General features: G+C 38.3%; 2 protein-coding genes across 7 annotated transcripts in view; one reads left to right on the forward strand and one right to left on the reverse strand.

Moving 5' to 3' along the window:
- KCNG2 (potassium voltage-gated channel modifier subfamily G member 2) overlaps positions 1 to 4,198 on the forward strand; it is a 170,283-nt gene extending 166,085 nt beyond the window's left edge. For all 3 annotated transcript variants that reach the window (XM_051970561.1, XM_051970562.1, XM_051970563.1), the window contains exon 3: positions 1,208 to 4,198. In XM_051970561.1, coding sequence (XP_051826521.1) covers positions 1,208 to 2,032 — 825 coding nt within the window. In that variant the 3' untranslated portion in view covers positions 2,033 to 4,198. The remainder of the gene's footprint in view (positions 1 to 1,207) is intronic.
- Positions 4,199 to 11,530: 7,332 nt separating this feature from the next.
- SLC66A2 (solute carrier family 66 member 2) overlaps positions 11,531 to 23,427 on the reverse strand; it is a 161,496-nt gene continuing 149,599 nt past the window's right edge. For all 4 annotated transcript variants that reach the window (XM_051970566.1, XM_051970567.1, XM_051970564.1 and 1 more), the window contains one exon: positions 11,531 to 14,994. In XM_051970566.1, coding sequence (XP_051826526.1) covers positions 14,787 to 14,994 — 208 coding nt within the window. In that variant the 3' untranslated portion in view covers positions 11,531 to 14,786. The remainder of the gene's footprint in view (positions 14,995 to 23,427) is intronic.

Here is a 23,427-nt window from a genome sequence, read left to right on the forward strand (position 1 = left end):
TGTGCAGATCCATACAGTTCTCTTGTTGCACAAGAGGGCCATTGATTAGGTTTCATACTTGTTTGGAGAATGCAGGACACACCTGATCTATAAATAGTCAAGATTCCTACGATTATTTTTTGGGATAACACATGTTGTTTGTGTGGTCAGTGATAAGTCTTTAATAGGAGGCATCTTATTTTTTTTTTTTACATTGACACAAAGTATAGCATTATGGCTTTGCTTCCTCGCCCACTAATTGCTTAAACCTACAAAAAGAGAATTTCAGCTCGTTTGGCAATAGCAAACCAAGATTTGAGGAAAAACAGAGGTCAGTTCCTGAACTTGAAACAGGCTCTGCCTAAAGAAGACATTGGACTGCTCTTCATGAGAGTACTCTGCTTTGCTAAAATGGAGAGTATTACAAATAAAACTCTCCTGGTGGACCAAGGAGATAGACAGGATATTAAAGATAAAGCAGTGTACATAAAACAGAACTTATCTCAGTGTGGCAAACTGACAGTCAAGTGGAATAGCACAGCATGACTGAGAATCATTTTTCCAATAACAATTTGCATTTTAACCCCACTACTGAGAAATGAGTAAGCCTTTACGTATGGGCACTCCACAATGACTGCAAGCCTGCACTAGTCCTGGGTCCAGAGGAGAGTAGTGGAGACTTCCCTCTGATTTTCCAAGTCCCTCTCCTATCCCTTCCTTCTCAATACAAGTATGATGGGTTGACTTTATGATCCTCACAGCCAAGAGAAAGCTGAAATCTCTATCCAAGGGAATGCCAGACCTGTGATTTAATTGCTACTGGGAACTTCTGTCCATGTTGGCCCATGCCTGTTTGTCTGGAACAATGGGAGGGAGGATGATCTCCACATCCAGGGCATTATAGATCAGAAGCAAGACCTGACTCCAGGTCTCTATTGGAACCACAATCACTTCTAGACATAAATAGTTTAATTAAAACTAGAGAACTGCACATTCACAAAGTAAACGTAAGGCATAGTAATCATTTTTCTATTCTCTTCTACTTGAATAATACTTAGGGTTGAAGGAGTTGGGGAGGCAAAGATGAAGGGAAAGTGGGGAGGGAGGTTTATGCTGAAAAATGAATTCTCTCACACCAGGGCAAAGATGAATCTAGGGTTCATTTTCCTGCTGCTTCCTGCCTTCTTTTTCTTCTCCGTGGCCAACTCTCTGTCCCTCTCCTCCCCAGGGTGAATGCTCCCCCAAATGCCACAACCTCTTTGTGCTGGAGACTGTCTGCGTGGCCTGGTTCTCCTTTGAGTTCCTTCTCCGCTCAATCCAGGCTGAGAGCAAGTGCGCCTTCCTCCGGACACCACTCAACATCATTGACATCTTGGCCATCCTGCCTTTCTACATCTCCCTTATTGTGGATCTGGCTTCTGCCCGAAATAGCAAGCCAGGTGGCGCTGGGAATAAATACCTGGAACGAGTGGGACTTGTGCTGCGTTTCCTTCGAGCGCTGCGTATCCTATACGTCATGCGATTGGCCCGTCACTCCCTGGGCCTCCAGACCCTGGGGCTGACTGTGCGCCGCTGCACCCGTGAATTTGGGCTTCTTCTCCTCTTTCTTTGTGTGGCCATGGCCCTCTTCTCCCCATTGGTTTACCTGGCAGAGAGTGAATTAGGAGCTGGAAAGGAGTTTACCAGCATCCCTACCAGCTATTGGTGGGCAGTCATCTCCATGACAACTGTGGGTTATGGAGATATGGTACCCCGAAGCATCCCTGGGCAGGTGGTCGCTCTGAGCAGTATCCTCAGTGGCATCCTGCTGATGGCCTTCCCAGTTACCTCCATCTTCCATACTTTCTCTCGTTCCTACACAGAGTTAAAAGAACAACAGCAGCGGGCTGCAAATCATGAGATGCACCTTTTGGAAGAGAGCACCAGGTCCCACACAGAAGACAGTTCTTCTCAGGCAATGGATAGCTCCTTCCTACCTGGGGGACCGGCAGCTGCTGCTGTCCTGGAGCAACAATGGGCACTAGCAAATCATGCTGCCAGAAGGAGCTGCTGATGGAAAGCCAGGAAAGTCATGGCCAAGTCAGCACCCAAAGCAATGGGAAAAGAGGAGCTGTTTCTTCCTCAGCCTCTAAAATGAAGACAGTTGGCACTATGTATAAATTTGCCTGTGAACAAGGGAGATAGGAGAAGGGAATATAGTTAGGGAAGCTCATTCTAAAAAATAAAGTATTTTTTGAGTTTTGGTACAGAGCCAATATGTATCCAGCTCCACTGTACATAAGCTTTTTAGTTAAGTCACCCTGACATGAATGTAGACTGGAGGCTCCTTTGTGGACTTGGCACTGACGCCAAGAAAATGCTACTTCTCCCTGATAACTCTAAAAATAAGGCTAAGTCACTTAGACAAAGCCCTTTCCTGATATCATCAGAAAAAGGGGAAGGAGGTCTCGGTGGAGAGTCAGGCTTCAGAAACACAGCTACCTGCTGATAGGTCTAAGCCTGACTCTTAATGGTTATGCATAAATTTAGTAAACATGTATATTGCTCCAATAAGCTCTGGCTGCAGATGAACCTAACCTATCCAGACAGACACCTAACATCTCAGCAGCTGGCCTTTTTAATGAGGAGGTGGAATGTCAAAGATAGGCTTGGGCTTTGAGAGTAAACAGTCTTTCTAAAAAGCAGATCATGGGCCTTGTTCTTTTCCTACTTCCATTAGAAAGAATTCTATAACTCCATAAAAATAAATTCCAAACGCCTTAGGAAATTTAAGACTTCAATTCAAAATAATCAAGACTAGCTTGACTTTTAGCTGTAGGTACTTTTCTTCTTGTAGATACCTTGTTCTTGAGCCAAGATGGCCACCTCATTCTCTGTAGTCCCTTAATTAGCACCTGCTCTTAGATGGGGGGAAAATATCCAGCCCTTTCACCTCCCCCATATGATAATAAATTCACATATACTTAAGGAGGACTTTGCTAATTTCTTTCCTTCTCATACTGAAAGCCTTCAATTTCAGGAAGGGGCCATTCAACCCAGGGTGAACAATCAGCAAAAGCCACAATCATCTCACTGATTCTTCAGAATACCTTCTGTCTCTCTTAAATTTCTGCCATGCCATCATTGATGGTAATTAAAATAACTCAGGACCCCTAAGGAATCCTTAGATAGAGTTCACTTGGTCTGTGACCTTGAGTAGAAAAAAAATTACATCTTTATTTCCATTAACCTCTAAATGAAATTTAGCATTTCCTCCAATTATGACTGTAGGCAATGGATCATTATTCTTTGAGAGGGTATATAGGCTTCACCAAATTGCCAAAGGTATTCATGACACAAAAAAGGTTAAGAACCCAATTTAGATGACAGTGACATTATAAGTTCCCCCTTTTATGTAATGAGAAAATTGCTTTCTCCCCCACATCCCACCTTCTTGCCTTCCCCAAATTGCAGTATACCAAAACCTACCACAGATAAATAAACTATGGAGAAAGAAGAGCAATTTCTCAGATACCCAATTTACATTAACTGCATCTGAATCTGACAGAGGGTCTAGGTGACCTTAGACATTTCACTTACCTCTCAGGGGTCCAGGAAATCTCCAAATTGCTGAAGAGTTCCTGATCTGCTCTGGTAGATGGAATTTTCTCACCGAGAATTCCCTGCATCAATGACATAACAGGTTGGGAAACCCTCCCCTCCTCTCTCCCCCCACAATGGTAGGCATGACATTGTGTGCATAAATTCTCCCTCTACTTTGAATTCCTCTCCACCATCCCCCATACAGCTAAATCCACAGCTGCTAGGAGCAACACTATCCCATAAGCATGAATTTTTTTGTATTTTGTGGAAATAGAGAGAAATGGGAATTTCTAAGTCCTGCTGCTTTTAAATTTTTAATTAAGAACAAGTAAACAATAAAAGCCTGATGTCAGGCCATTTTACCATCAGCCTTTGTCTCTGGGAACTGAAAAAATAAGGCTTCCTGGGCTCTGGAGGAGAAACTGATTTATGTGCAGAAGAAATGGTCATTGTCCCCATTTGTCTTACAGCTCCAAGGCACACTATGAGTCCTGCTATCCTTCCCATTGGCAGCCTAGTTGTAAAAAGACAACATAGCCACTGGTACTCAGGGGCAAGAAGGGTGGCTGATGGGGGGAGGGCCTGTTGAGAAATCTGTTATAATTTAATAAAAATGCCAGAGCTCTTCTACACACAACAGTGTCTGACTGAATCTTTCAAGAACAATGGCAAAGGTGGGAGGGGGTCAAACTTGTGCTATTTAACCCCAGAAGGCAAAATCAGGACATGGTTAGACCTCTTCTTTAGGAAGATCATCTTGGCAGCTTAGTGGAGTTTGGATTGGCATGAGACAACTTATATATGCAAGTCCTACTGAAGAATTTTGCAATAATCCAACTATTGCTGGCCTGCACCGGGGTAGCAACTAGGTGGAAACATTTAGGAGAGATGTTACGAAGATAGAAACAACAAGATTTGACAATGGATGGGGATATGTGAATGAGAGTGAAGAGTTGAGGATAATTTTGAGGTTTCAAGGCTAGGTGTTTAGGAAGCCTTTGAAACTGAGGGGTAAGTTCATTAGAGAGAATCTGTGGAAAAGACAAGATCTGCTTTGGATATGTAGAATCTGAGATGTCTACAAGATATCCAGTTCAAGATTGTCCATTAGGCAACTCAAGATGTAAAGCTGGAGGTCAGAGCTGGATAAGTAGATCTGAGAATCATCTGCCTAGAGATAAATGATAATTGGTATTCTCATCTTTGAGGTAGCAAAGATGAGTCTCTGATGTGCTTAAAGATCATTAGAGGTGAGAAAGACATGTAGCTTCTCCTAATGAAAATATCCTTTTCTGAAATGGCCATAAATATATCAAGGCCCAGTCTCCTCAGGCCACTCCCTCATTATGTTGTTGCCAATCATTTAATAAAAAAATCTGTCTCAGATTTCCCAGAAGCCCAGCAACTCTGTGCAAGGGGGAGTGGAGTGGAGTGGGAGGAGGAGGAAGTTGAAAGGAGAAAGAGCACTTGAGAGCTTTCACCATATAGAGTACTAAGGCTTGGCTCCCAGTGACAAAAGAATAGAAAACAGTGGATCCATTAAGATCTTCCAGAATTAAAAATCTCCTGAGTCTATAAACTGGATGAGAAGGGCCATTTTTTTATTCCTTTCACCCCGTTGTTTTGTGTGACAGCCCTAGTCTCTTCCTTTCTTTATCTTTCAACTTTTGAACCCTTCCAGGTAACTCATATAACTGACCTCACATGTCATGGGATGTCACCTTCATTTCATAGCTATTAACAACCTTTCTTAGATAAATGATAAATGTTAAAAATAACTTTTTTTTCTTAAATTTAAAAGAGAAAGTACACTGGCATTATTTTCCTACCTTGAAGGCAAACAGTGTGACTGATAAAGGGGAGGGGCAGTCTGGGAAAGCAGGACTCTAAATCTTGGTATGCCATAGGAAAAAAAAAATGGATTCCTTGTGATCATTTAGAAACAAATGAACCAGCTGAATGTTCCTCTAGTGCTTATCATCATAAAAGCCATAAGGTACTAAAGCAGAGCTAGCAGGTGTTACATAAGCTGCAGTCATATACCCTTGTGGAGCTACCCAGTTTGGTCCTGTTAAAGGCACATACCATGAACAGCTCTGTCAGACACTCGAGAACAATTAAGTCCATCCCTCTAACTTTTACATTAGAAATAAGACAAAAGAAGACATCTACTGTCACTGAATGTGGCAGCAAGCCAAGTCTCCTATGCTCAAAGGCAGGCATCCTCAGGCCCTCTTTTTCAGCTGAGATATTGCCTGAGAGGTTTGAATGCTCTGCAAAAAGCTTTGAATTCCCTCAATAAGGAAGCCTGTCCCATACATTCTGGATCCAGCTTGTCATTCCAGAAACAAGATCAGTCATTCTTCTGATTCAGAGGAAAATGAGAGGAGGGAAATCAGGTAAGAGGAAATTTTCTGTTTTTAAAACATGAAACTGCCCAGGTCAGATGAGGTTGTTTTGTGCACCACTATCACTGGATTCCTCTAAATGACTTTGTATCACTAAAGAGCTAAATCTGGAAGCTCAACCCCTAGGACATGGTAGTAATGCAGAAGGCGTGTAACACTCTGAGATGTGGTATGGAAGATGTCAAAAGTGTGAAACAGTAAAAGTATAAACCTTAAGAAAGAAAAAGGAGGAGTTTAGACTACACACGCCCAGTTTCATAAAAGACTCATTATATTACTCATAAGAGTAAAATAAGTTACTTTGATGCTGCTCCTAATGGAATTATTAAACAGATTTTGGGCCCTTAAACTGTAACTGTAAGGCTAAGTTGGAGGTGTCTGGATGTTGGAGGTGGAAGTGGGATTGGATATAATAGTTTTGAGATTCTGAGATGTTAGGAAAAATTGTTAATATGTGGACTGTACCTCAGTGTAATGGGAACAACAATGGATTTGGAGGACTAGAGATCAAATTTCTTGGCTACTTAAAAGAAAATTACTTCATTTCTCTGGTCCTCAATTTGCTCACCTATAAAGTAAGGGAGGTGGGCTAGAAACTGCTCTCTCCAAACTTATGTATGGTCTCTTAGTCATTCATGTAAAGGCCTTTCTCATTTTTTATCCTTCTGAACCTTTTTACAGCCTCTTACATCATCAATCATTTCCTTTTCTTTGATAGTCCCTTTTCTATAATTTCATGACCCTGTTTTCCTGGCTTTCCTCCAACCAAATTAAAGTCTTCTTCACTGGATCTTCTTCCAGGTTAGGCCCACTAACCATGTGTGTTCCAAAGCTCTGCCCTGAGCCCTATTCACTTCTCTGAGTCCTATTCTCTTCTCCCTCTATAGATTAGTTCCTATGGATTTAATTAACATTTCTATGTAAATAATTCTTTGATTTGCTTATCCAGGTCCAAACTCCTCTCTCAAGCTGGATTCTACTTTCACATCTCTTGAACCCTCAGCAACTTTATCACTATGCTCCTCCAGATCCTCAGCATCACTTCATGGCCTGCAGTATTGCAATAATCTTTGGTTTGGTTTTCTTGCATCATTTCTTTCCACTCCTATCCATCCTCCATTCAACTGTCAAATTTCTCTTTCCAAAGCATGGATCAACTCATGTCACCTCTTTCAGTCTCTAGGATCAAATATAAAACCTCTGTTTGGCTTTTAAAGCCCATCCTACTTAGATTCCTTTCTTTCTTCCCAGCCTCCTTACACTTCATCCCTTTCTACATACTGCTGAATCCAAGTATTGATTTCCTTCCTGTTCCTCCCACCTGACACCAGACTCTGGGCATTTTCACTGGCTGTCCCTCATGCTTAGAATGCTCTCTTCTCTTCATGTTTCTCCTGGCTTCTTCCTTCAAATTCCAGCTAAAATCCCAACTTTTATAAGAAATCTTTCTTGAACCTTGTTAACACTCAGTGCCTGTTCTTTGTGATTATTTCCTTCTTTATTCTGTTTTTTAAAATAGTCTCTTTATTTAAATTGTTTGCTTGTTGTGTCCTCAATTAGTCTGTGGCTACTTGGGAACAGACACTTTTATTAGGTTTTGTTGTTGTTGTCTGCTTTTTTTTTTTTCTCTTTTCAAGGTTTTAGCTTAGCACAGTGGTGGGTACAAAACAGCTTCTTAATAAATGCCTTTTGATTTTACAGTCTGTTTCAGCCCTAAAATCTATATTCTTTATCTTTTCATTTTCCATCTTCAAATATTTGGGAAATTCAATAAAAATCTAGCCATGAAAATGCTTTCTTTTCCTAATCTGATTCAGTCCTCACTTGAGCAGAAAAAGCTGAAGCTAGCAGGCTTCAAAGATGGCTCTTTGCCAGTTCTATTTGATTACAGATCCTACAGCTTGAGAGGAAGTGAACCACAAATTTGCCACCCTCTGCCCCAGACCTAGGCACTTAAAAACAGAGAAATGTTAAACAACAGAGATAGATGGATTTCCTCTTTTTTTGCCCCCTCAACTCCAAAGGAGAGAGATCTTCTAGGAATACACCAATAACCAATGATGAAAGGAGTGGAGAGCTGTTCCTAATCATCAGATATTTCACTCTGCATTGGGGAGAACTTAAAGTATGACTCAAGAAACATATCAGAGGAAATTCCCATCCTTTTGTATTAGAAGATTTGTTTTTTAAATCTATAAACATCTTTTGCCCTTTTCTTTGTTATTTTAACGTATTCTTTCCTTTCCAAAATAGGATATGAAAACAATTGTGCTATGTGCCCAAAGGCAACTTCATTTTGTGGGCCTATTCTTCATTTGTACAATGAGTTTGGACTCACTAGATGGCCCCTGAAGACTTCCAGCTGTGTTTCAGAATCAGAATTTGAGAACTGGAAAGGGCTTCATCTGGTGATCCCACTAAAATATATCTGACAAACAATTATCCAGCTGCTGCCTGAAGACCTCAAAGGAGAAGGAATTCCCCACCTCTAGAGGAATGTCATTTCCATTTTGGGACAAATTTAAATCTTTTAATTGTTCCTGGTTCTGCTCTAGGAGACCAAAGAGATCTAACAGCTGCTTCACATGATAGCCAATTTCTCTGTCATCTCCCATAACCAAATAGTAATCAAGTCTATGGCTTCTACCTTTATAACATCACAATTGCAAGATACTAGACTCCCTTCTCCCCATGCCAGTCTATTCTTTATTCATCTAATCAATTAATCTTCCTAAAATACAAGTCTGATCATATTCATTCCTTTTTTTTTTCAATAAACTCCAGTGGTTTCCTATCATCTCCTATCATCTCCATCAAATACAAAATCCTGTTTGACTGCTTTTAAAGCTCTTCATTCCCTGTACCCCTACCCCTCATTTTCAGTCTTCTTAAACCTTATCTTCTTCACTATTCTGTGACCCAATGATACTGGTCTCCTTGCTGTTTCTCAAACAAGACATTCCATCTGTTGACTGGGCATTTTCATTAGCTATCTTCCAGGCACGGAATGCTCTATTCCTCAGTTCTGGCTTCTTGCTTCCTTGGCTTCAAGTCTTAGCTAAAATCCCACCTTCTCCAGGAAGCCTTTCCCTATCCTCCTTCATAATGCCAGTGCCTTTCCTCTTATGAAGAACACTAGTCACCCAGGCTTGCAACCTAGCATCCTTGATTTCATCATATCTCCTGTAAATAGGTCTCTATCCTCCAAGATGACCACTATCATATTGTAAGCCTTCTTTGCCTCACATTTGGTTCATTACAATAGCTTGCTGGGTGATCTGCTTAAGTAATCATTTGTCTCCACTCCAGTTCACCTCCACTCAGTTATCCAAATGATCTTCATTAAGCACAGCTCCCTACTCAATAATTTCTAATGGTTCCTTATCTCCTCTGGGAACAAACCTAAAATCTCTGACATTGAAAGCCCTTCACAAGTTGGAGCCCTCTTACCTTTTCAGTTTTCTTATACCTTATTCCCTTCATTCAACTGTGGGATCCAATGACATTGGCATCCTTGCTGATTCCTAAACAAAAAACTCCATCTCTCAACTCCAGATATTTCATGGGCTACCTTCCAAACCTGGAATGCTTTTTCTCCTCTGTACCTTTTGGTTTCTTCACATACTAGCTATAATTCCACCTCCTGCAAGAAGCCTTCCCCAGTCTTCCATTATCTTAGTCTTCCTTTTATTATTTCCAATTTATCCTGAATATGGTTTTTGCTGCCATACTGTTGTTTTCAGGCTGCTCTCCTATTAGATTATAAAAGCAGAGTCTGTTTTTTTTTTTTCCTTTCACTGTATTCCAGCAATCAGCAGAACACCTGGCACAATATTAGGTAATTAATAAATACTTCTACACTTCTAGCTTTCTTCTTCAGACTACTTTGTTCACAGACAAGAAAGATGCAGTGTTACCTTTTGGCTAACATAGAGCTGACTGCTTAGCTTGGAAGTGTTCACTTGTGAAAAGAGGCTGGGATTCTAGTATAGAGCAAAAGTCACTTAGAGCTTATGGGAAAAGTTCACCAAAATCTGACAAGTATAATTTGTACCTGTGACCTTCTGGAGTCCTGTCTGTTAGGCTTCATCACCAAGCAGATCTCAATAATTAACTAACAAGTAGAATTAGTAATGAGTCACACAGAAAAACAAATTACCAGCCTTCTGTTCTATTCGGTTTCCATCCAGTTTGGCACATTCCGTTTTAAACCCACATGGTAGGGTCACCCTAAAGCAAGCCTAGCTGCCTTCTGATTTCCTTCCACCACATGCACTGAAAGAGATCATATTGGATCTTGCTTTCCTTTTGCAAGGTTGAACAACCTAGGATCAATAATAATAAACTTGTCTAACTTGCAGACTTGGGCTACTTGGATCCTTACACTCTTTAAAATTATCATGTATCAACTTTGTATATATTCAGTATGTATTTACTAATTTGTACAGGGATGTCTTCCCCTATTAGAATGGACATTTCTTGTAAACAAGGAAATGTTTCATTTTTTTGTCTTTGTATCTCCAGCACTTATTACAGTATCTGGCACATAGTAAATAAGTATCTAATAAATGTTTGTTGACTGGTTGAATCCTCCAAAGGAATTACACTCAAGATAGTAGCATTTCCCAGAAAAAATTGAACCATTGCATAAAAGAGGTTTTGTGTATGGATAGTAGAAGTACATGGCAGTTTTAAGTGTAAATATATAATTTGATATGTTTCACTTTTATTTGGGGAAAAATAAACTTTTTCCTATTTGGGAATAATAAATTACAAAGAATGCCATTCCTCACACTTGGTTATGTGATCAAAATTTTTCATTAAATTGGAAATCCTCATTTCTCTCCTCCAAATCACTCTTGTAATAAATTTGAAAATATATAAGAAAGAAGATGGTAGGAAAAGAAAAGTGGGGAGGGGGGCAGAGAGAGAAAGAAAGACAGGACTCTCCCTCTCATATACAAACACACACTTTTCCAGGGATTCATCATTCATAAACTGGCTGACCAAAACCAGATGAGTATGAAAATGAGTGCAATACAGAGAAGTGACAATTCAAGGAATATATGGTCCTGGAGAAAACTGAATGCCCCAGAATAGTGGCTTGTGCAGCAGAGGTACTCCAACCTTGAAGTTTAGTGATTTGGGGAGAGAAAAACTTAGCTACAAATGATAGGGACAGAAGAATATGTTCATGTATGGCCCCTTCCACTTTCTATTTCCTTACCCCATCAGAGTCTTCCCTTTGAGAGCACCTTCCATTAGAAAAATTATATCTCATATGTAAAAATTTTTGCATGTTTTGTTCACAATTATAACATATGTTTATTGAAGGCAGGGACCCAGTTTTACTTTTCTTTGAATCCCTAATGCTTAGCACTGTTCTTGACAACATAATGTTTGTTGATTGGCAGATTAGTAAAAGTTCCTGGAAGGGGCTGAGCCAAGTAGCCAAGACCAAGGAACGAGAGGAACAAAGTCGTCATAATTCTTTGCATTATAATGATTGGACTCAAAGACCTTTTAAAAATTATATAAACCTGAAATCCACTCAAAAAAAGTCCCCCATTGAATTCATGTTTATTTAAAGTCATCAAAATCACCAAATACTGTGAACACTTTTAGAATGTGCATAATATAAACAGAAAAGTGCCTGACGTGAGTCACTCACATGTTAGCTCTTAGGCAATTACTGCTTTAGACAGACATCTCCTACATTTATTACTTTATTATTATGTAAAACTTAGTAACATTCTTAAAGCATCTAACAGGACAAATATCCAGGGGAATTCATCCCCTGCACATCCTTCAAGCATTATTCCACTACCCCGGCACCTAGCATCTTGCAGCCCCTTTGGAAAACACTTGTCTGTAGAGCTTTGGTTCAGATTGCAGACAAATTAACATCTGCAACAGAAAATATTTCCTCTGCCCTGCAAAAGGAAAAACAAAACAAAACAAAACAACACTGCCATTTTCTTCTCAATATCATTACCTATTATCAAGATATAGGTATTCAGAACACTTGGTCTTTTATGTTTATCTATTTTATGAGCCTCAAAATAAACTATTTTTTAAGAGTTGAATAGAATAGAAAATAGCCTAGAACTAAATTTTGGCTATGACATGCCCACATAATAAGAAACCTAGGCAAGGACTATTAAAGCAATACTACCTGGCTATATTCTGTACAACCAGGCATCAAAAGACAGGATGACAGTGTGCATACAAACAGGTGGATTCTGCCATGGTAATAAGGTAAATTAAGCTGGGAATAAAGAAGTCAGGTTAGTCAGGAGAACAGAACTGGAATAAGGAAGAAGCTTTGGCAGGCAAAGATGTTCCTGGCCCACCAGGCCGCCCAAATGCCATCTCTGTAAGGTCACTTTAGGCATAAGAGCATATGGCACCAAACAAAATCAATAGAATTGGGCCCACAGCACTCCATGCCAGGCCATTGAAAGAACAGCATTCCTGAGTTTTAGATATAATAAATGTCACTAACACAGAGTTCATTCCTGACGTTAGACTGTGGTAAGACTGTGCCTTTTTCTAAGGCTTCCCCCGCCCCGCTTCCAGCAGCTTGTGCCATTGGACTTTCCTGAAGAACAGAAGTAAAATGCTATGTGTGCACATATGTGTTTGTATAATGCCAAAAAGAAAAAAGAAAACAGATCTAAAAAAAGCAAATCCAAAGATGGGATTAGCCATTATGTCTCCAAGGAGAAAGAGGTATGTATTCCCCTGGCCTTCCTAGGAAATGGGAGTTTTGAGATCAAGCTTCACCAAAGAGTGAAGTCATACAAGAGCTAACCCACCTGAAATTGTGTGGGTTCTCTCTGTTGAGTGACTAACATTCAAACAGGCCTAGTGCCTTGCACACAGTAGGTACTCAATGCTTTGTCACTACTGAAAGTATGCCCCTTTATCTAGTTCATCAGAGTATGGCATGAGCCAGCATGCAGATCCAGTGCAAAACACCACCTGTAATAAAGCAAGACACTGGATGTAGTATCCCCTGAGTTCTTCCTGACCTAAAAAAGGATTATCAAATGCCCAGGAGACCAGAGGTAAGGAAATCCTCATATATACCCACAGCAGTGTTAAATAAAGTGGGTCTTAGGGAGAAGGCCAGCAAAGAAACAACAATGCCCAAGAGTTTTAGGACATCCTGATTCCCAAACGTTTGTTAGATATGTCTGCCTCTGGAAACAACTAGTAGAGGCCAAGGGCAACTGGTGATGAAAAGTACATGCCAGAACCTCATGGAAATGCTCCATTCCAAAAACAGAATCTCAGAAACCAACACCAACATTAGCCAAATAAATACATATGTAAATATAAAATTCATTACGTAGAACTTCTTTTTCATATGTATATATTGCATATACACATACGTGCGCATATATATAAAACTATAAAGCCATATATACATATATACACATATATGGTTTAGATATATAAAATTATTTGTCCCTCACTAACCTCAATGATCCTTCTGGCGCTGAACATAATACTGAATCTGTCTGGAAGAGGTGTACTTTGATGATGTTTCCCTTGTACTTGTATACTACAGAATATCTGTGTTATCTCCCCTCAGGCCACAAATAATCACTATTTGGCACTGAGTACTTCTGTCAGGATGAATTAACAGAGCTATTTTTTAAATAAGAGATCTGGGTCTGTGGATTTTTCATCATAAGGAATTATTGGTTACTCATGTCAGTATTTCTGATCTTCCTCCTTTCCTGTTTGTCTATTACTCACAAATTTCTATCAAGGTTCTCCTTCTACTCAGATACTGCCTCACACAGTAGTAGCTGAGGGTCTGAGTAAGCCATGATCAGGATTAGCAGAATTTACCCAATGTAGGCCTCTCTTTTGCCAATCTTTCTTTGTCATTACCTATGGCCAATAGTAATAAACTAATTTCTTCTGCCCCTATTCGGACCCAAGAGGGCAACTCATCATTACTCTTAGCAACCTTCATAGTTACTACAAGGTCTTCAGACAGTCAAAACAATTCCCATGCTGCCCAGCAGTAAAGGAAATTAGAGGACAATCCCTTTAAAAGGTGACTGGTGCTTATGTGCTAAATGTAGATTCAACCAAAGAGATAACTTGTATTTAAAGATAGAAACTTGAAACTGAATTTTAACTGCTTCCCCTTGATAAATGAAATCATTTTTCTTTTTCATCCAGTTTTGCTGGCTATGGTGGCTACTCCCAGCACATCAAGAGAACTAGCTTTTTTAATGAGTACCCTAAACTCAAATTCCAATGTGCATAATATTTATAAATATGTTAAGAATTCCAATCAAATACTTTTATGGGTGGTAAGTTTTTTTCTAAATGTGGGGAGAAATGAGTAGAAAAAAAATTTTTATATCAGCTAAAAATTTAAAACCCAGCCCTTGAAATATAAAACACATTTCCATATAAATGCTCATTTACGAGCATGCACACATAACAATATACCGGTGCTATCCTAGTAGAATAAGGCCCATGAGTATGTATGGGAAAAAATCTATCAAAAGCAAAACTTTCAACATCCTTCTTAACTAGTGAGACTGAAGTACAATAGATTATTAAAGCTAACCCTCTCAAGATTTTGGACATTTAGCTTTCCTTTCCTCTTGCCTCATGCCTTTCCCCCTAATTCCACACAGCCTCACCAGTGTCCCCAGTACATTTCCCAGTCCTTTTTTTGCTTTTGTTTGGAAGGAGGCAGCTGTATCTTCAGGCTCCCATGTAGGAAAGCAGAGCTCTCATGCTGGTGTCCCCCTCAATGATGGCAGGTGTTTTCTCTCTCTGCCTTCAGAGGGCTTTTGCACTAACTGGGTGTGCTGCATGGGATGCTGGCTTCTGGGGGTAGTAAGTATATAGGTAGACTTGCAACAGAATGGCCATGTCCACCAGCACTTGCAGCAAACCACAGATGGAGAACTGGAAAGGAGCCTGATTCAAGATGAAGTACACGGTCTTAAAGGTGTCACCACTGGTCCACATTAATACCATCTTGATGCTGTAAGGAAAAAAAAACAATTGAAAGACAAATAAGAAAGACTACCTGGCAATATATAGAGAAAGGCACACTGATTCCTTTTTAATAAAATAAAGTTCACTTTAAATTTAAATTCTTCTACTATACTTTGCAAAAATCTCTGAATTCATGGGGAAATTAGTTCAACCTCATTACACTTAGTACAACTCCTTTCATCTCTCCAGAGGTTGAGTGGCTACCTCCCCTCAAGCAATGACACATTCAGGGTAGGGCCAGGATTCAAAATCAGGACTGTCTAATTCCAAATTTATTATGCTTTCTAATACATTGTAACTACTAGAATTCATGCAAGGTGCTCCTTTTATGTGATTACGTTAGCTCATATTAGACCCATAGGTGATGAGAATAAGAAACAACCTTAGAGGTCAAGCCTAAACTGAACTCCAAAAAGTCAAGGGACAGTGCCAGGCCTAGCAGTACCAGAGGCCTGGGCCTTCTGCCCTGAATTATACTCTTATACTGTATATAGACTAGAGACCAAAAGAAAAAGGGAATCTCATTTCTCATTTTTCAGACATCAAAAATCTCATGGGATACTGGGCTTTTGTCCAATGAAACAAGGAAAAACTAGAAGTTTATACAAGTAGAACCTAGATTCCTACAAACTGCTCAGTGGCCTGGTTTCACAGTTTGAAAGCCCCAAGGAATCTTAGAAATAACTTAATCCAACACTCTCATTTTACAGATAAGGAAGGTGAGGCTCAGAAAGACATTCAACCTGGAGTTGTTTTTATTAAAACATGACCTGTTTCTTCAGTGTTAAGTAGAGAGAAATTCTCTATACCAATACAAACACCTTCTCTACAATTCCCGAGAGATTGCATGATGTATTCAAGGTTTGTCCATTCAGCTTGTGTCAGAGGCTGGACCTGAACACAGGTATTCCTGACACCAATAATGGATCTCTATTGACTAAAACACACAGCTTCTTGACAAAATCACAAAGCTACTTAGTGGAAAATCCAGAACTAGAAATTAGATCTCCTGAAATAATTTCATCAAACGATACCTCAATTTGCCCGGTGTGTCACATGGAGGCAATTCAGCTTTCTTTCTTCTTCTTTTTTTAAATTAAAGCTTTTGCCTCATTTCTAAAATATATAGAGAACTGACTCAAATTTATATTTTCAGATGAAACTATTTCTAGTCATATGAAAAGGTACTCTAAATCACTACTGATTAGAAAAATGCTTAAGACAACTATGAAATATCACTACACATCTCTCAGATTAGCTAAGATGACAGGAAAAGATTATGACAAATGTTGGAGGGGATGTGGGAAAAGTGAGACACTAATACATTGTTGGTGGAACTGTGAACTAATCCAAACGTGTTGGAGAGCAAGTTGGAACTATGCTCAAAAAGTTATCAAACTGTGTAGATCCTTTGATCCAGCAATGTTTCTACTGGGCTTATATCCCCAAAAAATCTTAAAGGAAGTAAAGGGACTCACATGTGCAAAAACATTTGTGGCAATGTTTTTTGTAGTGGCAAGAAACTGGAAACAGAATGGATGCCCATCAATTGGAGAATAGCTGAATAAATTATGGTATATGAATGTTATAGAATACAATTGTTCTGTAATAAACGACTAGCAGGATGATTTCAGAAAGGTCTGGAGAGACTTACATGAATTGATGTTAAGTGAAATAAATAGAACCAGGAGATCATACACGGCAATAACAAGATTATACGATGACCAATTCTGATGGACATGGCTCTCTTCAATAATGAGATGATTCAAACCAGTTCAGTGATGAAGAGAGCCATCTACATCCAGAGAGAGGATTGTGGGAACTGAGTATGGTTCACAACATAGCATTTTCACTTTTTTTGGTGTTGTTTGCTTGCATTTTATTTTGCTTCTCTTTTTTTTTTAAAAACTGGTTTGATTTTATTTTTCTTGTGTGGCACAATAATTGTATAAATATGTATGCATATATTGGATTTAACATATATTTCTACCATGTTTAACATATATTGGATTACTTGCCATCTAGGGGAAGGAGTTGGGGAAGGGGGAGAATTGGAACACAAGGTTTTGCAAAGGCTAATGCTGAAGAATTGTCTACGCATGATTTTAAAAAATAAAAAGCTCTAAAAAGATTTCATGGTCAAAAAAAAAAAAAAAAAAAAGAAAGTTTTTTATTTTCTTTCTTACTTCCCCCCCCTCCCCCGAGGCACTGAGATTAAGTGACTTGCCCAAGGTCACATAGCTAGGAAGTGTTAAGTGTATGAGGCCACATTTGAACTCAGGTCCTCCTGACTTCAGGGCTGGTGTTCTATCTACTGTGCCACTTAGCTGCCCCCTGTTTTCTTTATTAAGGCAAGTTTATAGCCTCTCATTAACTATAGAGCAAGTTTTCCTAATCACAAGGGAGATCAACATTTGGTATCAGTGAAGATTCTAGGATAACTATCTCTTGGAAGTTCATTTTACGCATATATATCCAATAATAATTCCCAATAATAGTAATAACAGCTAGTCTTTATACAATACCTTAATGTTTGCAAATCATTTTATGCCTATTATCTCATCTAATCTTCACAAAAGTAGATGCTATTATTATCTCCATTTTACAGATGAAAAAACTAAAGCTGAAAGGTTGACTTGCTGATGTTCAAGTGACTAGTAAGTATCTGAGGCAGTATTTGAACTAGTTCAGCATTTGAACTACTCCAAGGCCAATTCTTTACTCACTAAGACCAATAAACATGTGCCAGACACTGGGCTAAGAATTGTGAAGCCAAATAAGGAAAACATAGTCCCTGCCCTCAAGGAACTATGTTTGGGCTTTGGGAGAAATGAGAAATCTGGAAAGACTTGTATGAACTGAAACAGATCCTAAATCATTTATACTGCAACAAGAGTTCTTAAAGAAGAAATTATAAAATTATAAAGATAAACAAATTTTAAAGATCAACAAAATGATCACTCATTAGTCAATGAACTTGAGGAGAAAGCATGCTGTACATCTACATACAGAGGTAATGAACTGAATATGCAGAATGCCACAGTTTTAGACTTTGCTGATATGAGACTCTTTTGTTTGACTATGTATTTGCTACAAGGATTTTTCTTTTCTTTTATGAGAGGGGCAGAATATGGGATGATGAAAGGGAAAGAAAAATACTAGCTAATTGAAAAACAATGTAATTTTAAATAAATACAGTCCTTAGTCTCAGGAGCTACTTTTGTTGTATTCATGATTTGGTATCTCTATAAATAGCAATAGTGGTCATATGCATATTCAATAGTTGACTGAGTGGATATTATGGGCAAGATACCTCGATAGAGGAAGAGACAAAAAGTTTTCTACTTTTTCTTGACACACAACACTCCACCCCATCTGCCCCGACTCCTCAGTCTACTTGCACACAACCACCATCACCACAATTGGACAATGAATTCTTCAAGGCCATTGGAAATACTATTTTTCATCTTTGTATCTCTAGCACCTAAAACAGTACTTCAAAATATTAGTAAGATATAAGCTTCCTGAGGACAAGTACTGTGTCTTCCATTAATTTCACTAAGGGAAGACCAAACAAATATATCAATAGGCAGCCTGTGATATATATACATGTCTTCTATAAAATGCTATGGGAAGCCAAAAGAAGGTAGATCCCATGTGACTGAAGCTAAAGAGAACTAGAAAAGGCTTCACAGAAGAAGTAGCATTTGTACTACACTGAAAGGTATGAAAGATTTCAATTAATAAAGATGGGCAATTCAACCTGATTTAACAAGCCTTTAATTATATAGGCTATGGAGAGACGAGATAATGAGGGATGGGTATGCCAAGTAAACAATAACTCAAGAAAGTACAGTATGTGTCTTGGGGCTGGGGATGGAGGGAAGGGATGAGAATGCATTGAGAGAGAGGAATGAAGTAAACCAATTAAATTGGAAAATAAAAACTACAGCATATAATCCTTACTCCTATCAGGATAATGAGATACAAGCATTTTTACCCTCATTTAAGAATAGAAAGTGAGACTCAGTAAAATTAAATAGCTTGCCTATGATTATAAAGCTACTAAGTGCCATAATCAGGATTTAAACCTAGTTTTCTTTTAAATGATAAATCTAACACTTTATTCCATTTTATCAAATTACTTCTAGTTGAGAAAGAGCATAACATGTATTCTCTCTATAAAGAAAAGAAAACAGGCTGGGACCATATTGTATATGTACAGGCCCATGCAAAGGATCAAGAAAGACTGGAACCAGATTGTACAGTTCCTAGAATAACATGCTTAGGAGTCTGGAAGCTACTTGTTTTAATAAATGCTCAGTAAATGGCATATATCCCCAAATAGATGAAACTGAGCCCAAAGGTACTTTCTCTTTGATCTTAAATTGGAAACAAGTAACCATCAAAACACAGAGACTAACTCATAATGAATAAAAAAGTAGGCACAAAAATGAACCCAGAAGTCTTATTCAGAATTTAAGTTCCTACCAAGAAAAGCTATGACTATTTTATTACACTGCAAAGAGTCTAATCAGTCCCATGGTCATACTTAGAAGATATTTTATAAGGTCAGAGAAAAACTTGCCTAACTGGGATAGAAAATATCTTATTTCTTTTCATGGACATGAAGACCTCTTCAAATGGTCTGAAAAAGGCACCCTTGTTCTAAATAAAAATTTTCCTCCTGAGACAATTGGAGTTAAATGACTTACCCAGGGTCACACAGCTAGGAAGTGTTAAGTGTCTGAGACCAGAACTCAGGTCCTCCTGACCTCAGGGCTGGTACTTTATCCACTGCATGCTCTAAATAAATTTAATATATGTACAGGATTTAGAATATCAAGGAAAGAGGGGGGATGTTTTATAGAACCCAAGATGTTGGACTTCACATTCTGCATTAAAGTCAGATTATTAACCTCCATGACCTTGAGTTGGTTTTTTTTAAATCTTTTAAAAATTGCAATTCTATATAACATTTCCTTTGAAAGCATATATGTATTGCTTTATGTATTTAAAAAAATATATTCTGAGTCTTCCACAGACTTTACCAAATTTCCAAATGGGTACCACCATAGTAACCCCCCCCCAAAAAAAAGTTAAGAATCTTTGAGTTAGAGGAATATTCATAAAGAGAAGTAATGAGATTGAAACCTAGTCAAGAAAGAGGAAATCGTTGTGGTTTTTTGTTTTGTTTTGCTGAAGCAACTGGGGCTAAGTGACTTGCCCAGGGTCACACAGCTAGGACATGTTAAGTGTCTGAGACCAGTTTTGAACTCAGGTCCTCCTGATTCCAGGGCCTGTGTTCTATCCACTACACTATCTAGCTGCCCCCAGGGATTCTCTTTTGTCTTTCTTTGTATGCACAGTTCCTGGTACACAGTAAATACATATTTACTGACTTACTGAGGTTTCAACTCAGGTGCCTGGAAACATGGCTATAACCTCAATAAAAACTACAAAGTTTAGAAAAGGAGTGGGTTTGGGAAGAAAATAATATAATGAGATATGAGATGTATATCATAAGCCAACCACCTAGCTCAATCTCTAAGATTCACTCTATTCTATGTAAAATGGAAAGGGGTCAAAGACATAGGATTCTCAATTGCTTTGAAGCATCTGAAGGATGTCTGTCATAGTCATTAAATAATCTGGGGAAAGGCAATTGTTATGCTGAAGATAGGAAACTTTTCCCCATGGCACTTAGGCAGCTGCCACTATGGATATCCAAGTACTCAATAGTTGGATTCTAAAAGTATGAAGACTATATACCTAGTTCAGAAGATGAATAATTAAATGCTTGCACACCTGGAAGAGAAAGCCTAAGTGGAAAAAGTTGGAAACAAGGTAAAATATGGTTGTAGGGCAGGATTACATGGAATCCACATCTCTTATCTTCCAATTGACTGATCACAAATCCCTAAAAGTCTACTGGTTTAAAAGGCTTGTAATCCAATCACCACTTGCAAATTGGCTTAATGCTCTTCAAATTGTAACAAGCTTCCTTTCAACTTGCAAGGAAGATTTTGTATCACCAGGAAATAGAGGGCTACATACCAGAATGCTATGGAATTCTACAGTGACAATTTCCCATTTGGATACTAGTTTTCTTGCTTTTCCTGACAAAGTAGCATCTAGCCATTTGACAATAACCTGACCCTGATTCTATCAAGTACCTACACCACTACATTTTGAGATTTTTAGTTAGATGATAATGAAATCTATGTATTCAAAAAAGTACGTTCACAAAGTTGTACCTTTTAAATAATAAAATGGAGAAGAATAATCTTCTCTCAAAGTAATCTATAAGAGTGCAGAAATGAAACCAGCTATTGTAAAATGGGGAGCTGGGACAAAGTAAAATAGGGTGAGGCTGAGATAATGGGATTTGTCTCAGTGACAATACCATTTAAAAAAAAAATGGCAGCACGTAACCTATTCTGGCTGTTTTCTCTGAAGGGAATTTCTTTGTAGAACCAGTCACATTAGAAAAGAAAAACAGCTTTAGAACCCAGAGTAAAATCATGCAGCTGTGTTAGAGAACAAAATTAAGGAAAGATGGCCAACAAAAAAACTGCAGAAATGGGATATAACAACAATCTGAGATTTAATAAAACCAACAGCTGTGACTGTAAACTGAATCCTGCAAGAATCATCATGAGCAATACAAACATAAGAGTTCGAGATGGGGATTAAACCAAGGAACAATCCCAAGAGAGAAGATGGAGGCAATTAGGCAAATAATAAACCAAAGATGATACATTCCTATTACCAGTCAACAGCCAAGAAGAGAAGAACTAAAAACACTATCACCCATGAAACAAGGCAAGTTTGGCAGAAATCTCTGTTAGTTGGTGTTTTCTATAGTTGTGATCTCTATTTTTAGAAGGCACAAAGCCAAGTCTGCAATGTAGTCACAGTGATAGTCACAAAGAAGCAACTGGGATTCACAAGTCAAGCTTTAAAAGACCTGGGTACATTTGGCGGAATAATTGTGAATAGACAGGATGCCAGCCACCACCTAAAGATGTATAATTCCAGAATACACAGAAACATGGACTGCCCTTATTGTCACACAAAATTGTCTTAAAAATGTCTCTTCAAGAGACATAAAATTTTATGCTTCAAGATACAGATCACAAGTGATATGCAATAAGAAACACTTCCCCACAGAAATAAGTAGCTACTACTAACAACTCAACTCAACTATTGACAAAAATTTAAATGAATTAAAACATTAGCTACTAAGAATTAAAACATAAGGTATTAAGATTTACTTCTCTGGTGTTTTTCATTTGCCCCTCAAATAATCCCAAAATTAAAAGTATAAGAAGCCCAATATTAGAAAGGATATCAAAGGCCAACTAGTACTAAATGTATTTATATACTATCAAATGTACTTATATACAAGAATCTGCTCTACAAGATAGATAGTCTATTTTGCCTTTCCTCGAAGATCTTTGGTGCAGTGGGGACAATTAGTATCTTTTATCCGATGCACTTAGTTATCTTTTATCAAATGCACTTGAAGTGAGGAAGAACTGAGTTTAAATCCTTCCTTAGACACTTTCTGATTCTGTGAAGCTAATTAAATCATTTAACTACTCTGTGTCTCCACTTTTTGTTTTGTAAAAACAGGAGAAACAAAAATACCTATCTTCCAAGATCATTGTGTAGATAAAATGAGATAGTAAATTAACATTGATTAAGGTTTTACTATGTACTAGATATTGTACATGGTAAGTACTGTATAAAGAACTGGCAATACAAAGAAAGTTCCTGCTCTCAGGGAGCTCAAGGTCTAACAAAGAAGACAATATGCAAACCACTATGTAAAAACAAGATAGATAGGGAAGACATTAGTATTAAGTGACATCAAGAAAGGCTACCTGCAAGAAGATAGGATTTAACTGGACTTAAAGCTAGGGATGAGGTAGGACAGTCTTGTAGGCATATTTGATAGCCAGTGAAAATGCCAAGAGTAAATAGATGGAGGGTCTTGGTTCAAGAAAGAATGAGGCCAATGTTATTGGATCAAAAAGTAGGTAGAGAAATAGGGATGTAAAGTATAAGAAGACTGGAAAGGGAAAGGGAAAAGCAGGTTATAAAGGACTTTGAAGTCTTGGCAAAACCTTAAAGCACTATATAAAATGCTAACTACAATTATTACCCTAAAACCAGCCTATTTACCTAGCAAGTTCTACTTCCTTTTACCAAATCTAAATCTGCTTTCCTAAAACTTCCATTCATTGCTAAGCAGAACAAGCCTAATCCTTCTTGTATATCGCCATTCTTTAAATATCTGAATACAGCTATTTTATCCTCCTTGTCTCTCTTTTCTCACTATCCCTAAACATACTTACACTTCTATTACAGGCTAAACATTCCTACTTCCTTAAACTAATCCTGATATACAATT

The sequence above is a fragment of the Antechinus flavipes genome, chromosome 1, assembly GCF_016432865.1.
Source record: "Antechinus flavipes isolate AdamAnt ecotype Samford, QLD, Australia chromosome 1, AdamAnt_v2, whole genome shotgun sequence".
In the NCBI taxonomy this organism is placed as follows: Eukaryota; Metazoa; Chordata; class Mammalia; order Dasyuromorphia; family Dasyuridae; genus Antechinus; species Antechinus flavipes.